Source organism: Drosophila innubila, assembly GCF_004354385.1.
Source record: "Drosophila innubila isolate TH190305 chromosome 3R unlocalized genomic scaffold, UK_Dinn_1.0 2_E_3R, whole genome shotgun sequence".
Lineage (NCBI taxonomy): Eukaryota > Metazoa > Arthropoda > Insecta > Diptera > Drosophilidae > Drosophila > Drosophila innubila.
The window spans coordinates 22415460-22422557 of record NW_022995380.1 but is presented as its reverse complement, the minus strand read 5'-3'; the positions used below and the strand labels follow the sequence as shown (position 1 = coordinate 22422557).

The window sequence follows — 7098 nt, the reverse complement described above, 5'->3', positions numbered from 1 at the left end:
GATAAAAAAAACATCAAGCCCCTATCGATATCATCCACTAGCTGTATTTATCAAAATTCAAATAAATGCCATTTTTGCTATTTGAATTAGTTTTAAATTTATTATAAATTAACATCACTTAGCTCTATTATTAGTTTTTAATTTATTATAAATTAACACCACTTAGTTCTATTGGAAATATAATTAAATCTTATCTTTGTTCTGTTTTTTTTTGCTAGAATTTAAGTTAAGTATTACCATTTGTTTGGCCTATTTTGGACCTGCAATGATGAATAAATCATTATTTACTTTTTTTGTTCTAATAATAAATAACTTACATGACACGCAGTTCCTCTAGCGTGGGTAATGTTAATCTCGACGTCAAGGCCCCGTTTTCTTCCTTTTTGAGCTCATGCGGATGCTTTTTCAGCTTGTGAGTACGACAATTTGCATTACATGCGAAAGTTTTTCCACAATAATTGCAGACATATGGTCGTAATCCAGTATGGCTGAGCAGGTGCTTCTTGAGGGTTTTCGAACGCTTGAAAAGCGCATCACAAACATCACATTTAAATTTGCGATCCTCGCTGTGGACCAGTTTGTGCATGTTCCATGTGCGGCGTGTCTGCAACTTCTTGCCACAAATGTTGCACACATAGTTCGGATCCGTGTGGATTTGGCAATGAACTTTGAGCCTAGCTTTGTTTTTGAATCCAGCCCTGCATATCGGACAGACAAACGGTCGATCGTCCGTATGCACCAGCAGGTGCTCGTTGAGAGCCGTAATTGTCTTCACTTGCTTGCCACAATGGTCGCAGACAAAGGGCTTGAAATTCTCGTGCATACCCTCCATATGCAGTTTCAGCGCCGATGCGGACGACAAGGTTTTGTCGCACAGTCCACAGTACAAGTTCTTATCCACCTTCGTTCGTTGCTCTATTTTTCGACAGCCTTGCCGTAAATGCTTTTGATATGATCCAGGATTGAGGTACACTTTGGTGCACCATTTGCACTTTAGTTTTCTGCGCTTCCTCGAGCAGTCCAAATCATCGTTTTCAGTTTTAATATCCTCACTTTCGTTGCCGGATGAAGACCCAGGATGAAACTCTGATTCTACGACCGAAGTTGTGGGACTTGCCGGAAGAAATTCCAAATCAGCATCTAGGCTTGGCTTATCATTATCACTTTCGATATTCTCGACTTTTTGCCCTACATCTGCTTCTATTTTACCTTTCTGTTTAGTTGATCTCTTTTTATTTGAGAATTTGCAAGCTTTTCGTCGGCCGCGCAGTCCTTTGATGGGATCATTTTGAGCATCTTTTTGTGCATCCCAACCAGCAATTATAATTTCTTCAAGTGGCAAGTGGGTTACAATACTTTCATCTAAATGTGGCAGCTTCCTTGGTGGCTCACTCTCGATGCTTTCGCCCAAATCAATAAACTCCTGCTTGGGCACATCCAATAGTTCTTGGGAATCTTCTTGTTTTGTTATATTGTTCTCAATTTCCAAAACAGGCTTGATAATGTGCGTCCAGTCCCCCTCACGTAGACCATACTGCAACCGTAGTGCTTCCACATCCAACGGCTTACTTGGCTCAGATTGTCGCAATATCTCAAAGATGGCCTGAACTTTGTTGACGTGTTCGGCAAAATCAATCAGCTCGCTTATTAGCGTATAACACTCCTTGCAGAGAACACCGCTTAGCTCATCCTCCAGTCGCATCTATAATACAATTTGGCCACCATTATTGCACGTACTTTCGCAGGCACTGTCACTTACATGTACATCAAAATACTTTCTGATGGCCATTACCAGAACACTGTTCCAAGTATTCGCATTCTCGCTTGTGTATACTTTTACGTTGCCCCGGACATCGTCCTTGGCGCACAGCCTACACCAATTTAGCCAATGGCTCTCAATTATTGGATTCTCATTTTGTTCGCTCATCTCGGCATCAAGTTAAGCGAAATCAATTCGTCTCAATTGATTAAAAACAATATTTATGTTCTAGCGGCATTGTTGATTACAAGTTCCACACTGGTCCAAAGGTTGCCACAATTCAAAATTTTGCGATCTGGCAGCATGTACAATTTTAATCAAATTGCAAAATTGATTGCACCCAAGAAAACTCACATTTTTTTTTTTCTCAACAAGATAGAATTTTTTAATTTTTGTTAGAATTTTGTCGATTTTTTAATATTTTGTTAGAATTAAATTTGTAACTTATTTTTCCTTGGGGTGACGAACTTTTAATTTATAATTGAAATTGTAAAAGTACAAACTGGACAAAATGTCTTGAAAACAATATTAATAAATACTTTGTTATAAAAATATTGAAAACTTCTACAATGTATTATCTAATATTTTCAATATGACCTTTTGCGGTATTTCCATTGTTTTTGCACATATAAACAGACGTTTTATTTAAGGAAAGTAGTTATTTTATTGGCTTAAATTTAAATTTGTATTATAAATTATTAACATTGATCAATACCATTACAAATGTGTTTTAAAGGAATTTAGTTTAACTTGAAATAGGGAAAACTCGAAGCAGCCGCTGTTATTTCACACATTTTTGAGCCCTTTAAGGAAATTATATATTATTAATAAGCTTCTCTGTTGTTATGCTAAATATACTCACATGACACGCAGTTCTTTTAATTTTGGTACTTTCAATAGTGTGAATCTATCGTCCTTTACTTCAGGATGATGTTTTAGTATATGCGCACGAATTACTGCATTTTTTGAAAATGATTTGTCACAATAATTACAGACATATGGACGCAACTTCAGATGAGAGACTAGGTGCCGTTTAAGGTTCTTGGAATTACTAAAAGGGGCGCCGCAAACATCACACTTAATTTTCCAATCTTCACTATGCACCACTCTGTGATTGTTAAGATGGGCAATAGTTCTAAAGTGTTTACTGCAGACGTCGCAGGCGTGGGGATTGTCAGTACTGTGTACGGACTTAATATGTTTCCTCATATATGATAAACTACTCAGCGTCTTCTTGCAGAGTTCGCAGTACATGTTCTTATCCATCTCCTTATTTTTCCCAGAGCCATGTTTTAAATGCTTCTTATCCAACTCCTTATTTTTCACACAGCCATGTTTTAAATGCTTCTTATCCACCTCCTTATTTTTCCCACAGCCATGTTTTAAATGCTTCTCATATGGTTTGAGGACGTAGTACCTTTTTCCACACACCTCACACTCAAATTTCGCGTTCTTCTTCTCTTTATCGTACTTGTATTTTTTAGTTGCAACATATTCATCGTCACTGTAGCTGTCTGATGAATATTCAAGTAGATAATTCGATTCTTCGGAGGAATTATCGGAGTTATCTTCTTCCAACAAATTCTCGGACTCAACGGAGGAATTGGCGGGGCTTTCTACTCCTAACAGAAACTCTAAGCCCCCGTACAGACTCGAACAACCTGCCTCCATATGTAGTTCATGTTCTGTTGGAATTGGGTTATCACTATCGAAAATGTCAATTGCATTTGGTTCTTCGCAGTACTCTTTCTTCACCAAAAGTGGAACTTGATCCGAATCATTTTCAGACAACTTTTTAAATTGTCCGCTACGAAGTCTTTTGATAGAATTCTTCTTAGTATAGTCTTTTGCATCGTTATTACCCATTTCTATTTCAATTGGCATGCTAACAATAGTATGATCTAGGCATTCCAGACCACCGTAGATACCTGCGCAGGAGGTCTCATTGAATTCATCATTCTCTGTTAAATCTGGATTGACATTTGTTTCATTATCGACAATGTCAACGTTCTGATTGCGCTTCTCCTTACTATTGCCTGGTGAATCAGTTTTGGGCAACTTAAAAGGAGTTAGTCGGACACATAGTCTTCTGCACTGAATTTTAGCAGGGCTATTATTGTTGTTCATTTCAAGAGTCTGTGTTTCATTATTTTCCTGATTCGAGACAGCCATTAGATCCTCTTCTTTTTCTTCAATTTGATTGTTGGTATTGTTTTCATTTTCCAGCACAGGCTTGATTATGTGCATCCAATCTACGTCCTGCAGTCCATACTTTTTCCGTAGTGCCTCTACATCCAACTGCTTTCTTGACTTGGAACGTTGTAGTGTCTTAAAGATCGTCTGAACTTTGTTGACACGTTCGGCGAATTTGGGTAGCTTGGTTATTAAGTCATAGCACTCTTTGCAAAGTACACCGCTTAGTTTATCCTCCTGTCGCATCTGTTTTAGAAATTCGTAAATGATTACTGTACACATTTACCCAGGCACTGTCACTTACTTGAACATCAAAATACTTTGTTATGGCACTGTTCAAGGCCGTCGCATCGTCGCTTGCATAAACGTTTATGTTACCCCGTACATCGTCCTTGACACATAGCCGACACCAATTCAGCCAGGGAACTTTACATTTATTTTGTTTAATCATCTTGTAATTTTATAAACGGAAATAATGCTTATAAACAAAACTATTTAAGCGGGAATTGTTTGCTTGCAATCACAAGGCTGACAACTTGTTTTAATAGTCATGTCGCAACAAAAAAACGGGCTGAAAATAGCCAGATCTAGCTATAAAATAGCTAAGCTGGCAAAAGTGGTCGATAATAGAAATTACCTGTTATTTATTTATTTGATATTTACTTTGACTTTTATTTTAAAATACAGTTAATATTTGTTTTCAAATTGTGCAAATTTATTAATTATCTGCACATCTCGGTCTTCGCAGCCTCTCGCTTTTCTCCATGCCCTCAGCTCTGCAATGGAAATATAAATAAATACATGATTTTAATATCAATTAATTATTAATTACTTACAAGGCACGTAGCTCATCCAAAGTGGGCACCGATTGAATTCTCGAAGATTTATCATCATCTTTTGCAAACTCCTCTGGATGTTTCTTTATTTTGTGGTCCCTACAATTGACGCCACTGGCAAAGGCCTTGTTGCAGTATTTGCAAGCGTATGGCCTTAATCCTGTGTGGCTCAAAAGATGAACCTTTAGTGCCGTTGAGTTTTTAACTGCAGTTCCGCATATACTACATTTAAATCTCCTCTCGTTTGTGTGCACGTACTTATGTTTATTCCATATGGCACGCGTTTGCAGTTTCTTGCCACAAATCTCACATTCGTACTTGGGCGTTCCATGTGATTGGCTGTGTATCTGTCGATTAACACATTTGGAATTTAAATTTGTTTCAATTTATAAAACAAAAATTGGACTTACTTTGAGACGCTTTTGATTCTTGAAACTAGCATTGCACACTGGACATGCGAATGGACGCTCCTCGGTGTGGACAAGCATGTGCTCCTTGAGTTCTGAAAAGTTGCTGACCCGCTTGCCACAGGAATCGCAGACAACGGGCTTCTTCTTCATATGGACACGCTCTTCGTGCTGCTTCAATGAATTTTCGTTTGCTAACTCCTTGTTGCATATGTTGCATGTAACTGGCCGTTTTTTATTTTGTTTGTCGTCCACACTATTCTCCGAATGTGGGGATGCGGATAAGAGTCTCGCTAGTGCCACATTTTTACATTTCGAGAGATTCGACTCATTTAAATTCTCTTCATCCTGAATGTGCACTTGATTTTTTTTGGGGCGACCCCGTTTTCTTGTAATTGGAATGTGCGCCGTTTCTTCTGTATTTGAGATCTCATGTGTCTCAGACTCCTTGTAATTAGCTGGATCAAATTTCAGTTTATCCATCTCGGTTGCCGATTTTAATGAGTAATTCTCTGACAAGGCGTCAAAATCGTCGGGTGATATTGCACGCTCAATTTTTAAGTACTCCTTGCGTTGCTTACGTTTTCTTTTCAAAGCATTTTTCAATGTTTGCTCGTTATCTTCCATAGGATAATCTTCTAGCCATATGTGATTTTCAACCAGTTCTTCTTCGACGCCCTCATCAGAGTTACTTAAAGCCTCCACCTGGACCTTAATCGATAGTTCCTCTTTGCAGTGTTCAGTTGGAAAGTTTGGAGTAATCACTTCATGTTCGTCAGTGCGGTCTACACTATTGTTAAGTTTCTTAGAGCTCTTGGGACGACCGCGTTTTCTTTTAGCTGGTGTTGGCGGTGTTGAATATGAACTGTCAGCTTGGGAAATATCGTCGTCCATAAAATCTGGAATATCTAGCTCCATGCTTTTGTCACGGCTATTCAAGATCTCAACCTCTGATGGCTCAGCCTTGTACCTTGTCGAAAGTCCATATTGATGCCGCAAAGCCCGCACGTTGAGATGCTCATTGGGCTCCGAGTGTCGCAATAATTCAAAGATCGGTTGGACTTTGTTGACATTATCGACAAAGTGAATTAAGTCATCAACCAAGGAGTAACATTCATTACACAGCATCGCACCCAATGCGGGTTCCTCTTGTCCAATCTAAAGTGAAAATAATTTATAAAAGGCCGCACAATTTGTAAACATTCTGTTTTCATACTTCCACATCGAAGACCTTACTAATAATCTTCTTGTATGCATCTTTTTTGCGCACGTCGATGGTGGCGATATCGTTTGCGCATAGACGGCACCAATCCAACCAATGCCGTCGCATTGTTATTTTATTTTGTAAATTTGTCATTTTGCGCACAAACTAGGTATTATTTTGTTGTAGGGATGTCAAAATATCATCGATACATCGAAATATCTATAGATATTTTTTGGTGATGATATATTTTTGGGCGATATTTTTTTCAGGCGATAATATCAATATCGATATAATTAAAATAACTGTGCAAATCTGTCCACAATTAAAAATTTAGACGGATTCTAAACAGAAACAGCTATTGTTTGCCCTAAAAACTGACCAGCACTGGTGTGGAAGATTGCCACCCGGTGCAAAGGCTGCCACCCTGCTAAATTTCCATGTTCTAATTTATTCAAATTAAAAATTTGGTTGCACCCAAGAAAATTCACCTAATTTTGAATTTTTACTCATATTGAAGATAGAATTTTTAAAATTTTTGCAGGATTTTTTTTAGCATGACAAACTTCAAACCTTCATAAAAATGTTTTCCTTAATTTAATCCAATTTCGAATTTTAACATTTCATCAAATCATTAATTTATTTCAAAGTTATTGCATATTGAAATGTATATTCACCTACACTTAAATTTTCCAGTGTGGC

General features: G+C 37.8%; 3 protein-coding genes across 5 annotated transcripts; all 3 read right to left on the bottom strand.

Moving 5' to 3' along the window:
- Positions 1 to 137: 137 nt before the first annotated feature.
- Positions 138 to 2023, bottom strand: LOC117790395 (zinc finger protein weckle-like). 2 transcript variants are annotated; one of them, XM_034629832.1, is made up of 3 exons: positions 1760 to 2021; positions 318 to 1702; positions 138 to 260 (listed from the first exon to the last, which is right to left on the bottom strand). In XM_034629832.1, the coding sequence occupies exons 1-3, from the start codon at positions 1925 to 1927 to the stop codon at positions 227 to 229; spliced, it is 1587 nt and encodes a 528-aa protein (XP_034485723.1). In that variant the 5' UTR covers positions 1928 to 2021; the 3' UTR covers positions 138 to 226. The 2 variants fall into 2 exon arrangements, with proteins under 2 accessions (XP_034485723.1, XP_034485724.1); XM_034629833.1 differs by lacking the exon at positions 138 to 260 and having other exon boundaries at positions 314 to 1702; positions 1760 to 2023.
- Positions 2024 to 2398: 375 nt separating this feature from the next.
- LOC117792182 (zinc finger protein weckle-like) lies at positions 2399 to 4403 on the bottom strand. Its single transcript, XM_034632206.1, has 3 exons — positions 4257 to 4403; positions 2622 to 4198; positions 2399 to 2562 (listed from the first exon to the last, which is right to left on the bottom strand). Exons 1-3 carry the CDS (start codon positions 4401 to 4403, stop codon positions 2541 to 2543), a joined length of 1746 nt encoding a protein of 581 aa, XP_034488097.1. The 3' UTR covers positions 2399 to 2540.
- Positions 4404 to 4654: 251 nt separating this feature from the next.
- Positions 4655 to 6546, bottom strand: LOC117792016 (zinc finger protein weckle-like). Of its 2 annotated transcripts, XM_034631966.1 has the most exons (4): positions 6412 to 6546; positions 5199 to 6353; positions 4789 to 5135; positions 4655 to 4728 (listed from the first exon to the last, which is right to left on the bottom strand). In XM_034631966.1, exons 1-4 carry the CDS (start codon positions 6523 to 6525, stop codon positions 4671 to 4673), a joined length of 1674 nt encoding a protein of 557 aa, XP_034487857.1. In that variant the 5' UTR covers positions 6526 to 6546; the 3' UTR covers positions 4655 to 4670. The 2 variants fall into 2 exon arrangements, with proteins under 2 accessions (XP_034487857.1, XP_034487858.1); XM_034631967.1 differs by lacking the exon at positions 4655 to 4728 and having other exon boundaries at positions 4785 to 5135.
- Positions 6547 to 7098: the final 552 nt, after the last annotated feature.

Excerpts from the sequence above, each read along its gene's own strand:
- LOC117790395 (XM_034629832.1), bottom strand. The coding sequence starts at position 1,927 with ATGAGCGAACAAAATGAGAATCCAATAATTGAGAGCCATTGGCTAAAT. Across the intron at positions 1,703-1,759 it reads GAAAGTATTTTGATGTACAT|ATGCGACTGGAGGATGAGCT; the intron begins GTAAGTGACAGT and ends ATTGTATTATAG. Across the intron at positions 261-317 it reads CTAGAGGAACTGCGTGTCAT|GTCCAAAATAGGCCAAACAA; the intron begins GTAAGTTATTTA and ends TCATCATTGCAG.
- LOC117792182 (XM_034632206.1), bottom strand. The coding sequence starts at position 4,403 with ATGATTAAACAAAATAAATGTAAAGTTCCCTGGCTGAATTGGTGTCGG. Across the intron at positions 4,199-4,256 it reads CAAAGTATTTTGATGTTCAA|ATGCGACAGGAGGATAAACT; the intron begins GTAAGTGACAGT and ends TTTCTAAAACAG. Across the intron at positions 2,563-2,621 it reads TTAAAAGAACTGCGTGTCAT|GGCTCAAAAATGTGTGAAAT; the intron begins GTGAGTATATTT and ends ATTTCCTTAAAG.
- LOC117792016 (XM_034631966.1), bottom strand. The coding sequence starts at position 6,525 with ATGCGACGGCATTGGTTGGATTGGTGCCGTCTATGCGCAAACGATATC. Across the intron at positions 6,354-6,411 it reads GTAAGGTCTTCGATGTGGAA|ATTGGACAAGAGGAACCCGC; the intron begins GTATGAAAACAG and ends TTTTCACTTTAG. Across the intron at positions 4,729-4,788 it reads TTGGATGAGCTACGTGCCTT|AGCTGAGGGCATGGAGAAAA; the intron begins GTAAGTAATTAA and ends TTTCCATTGCAG.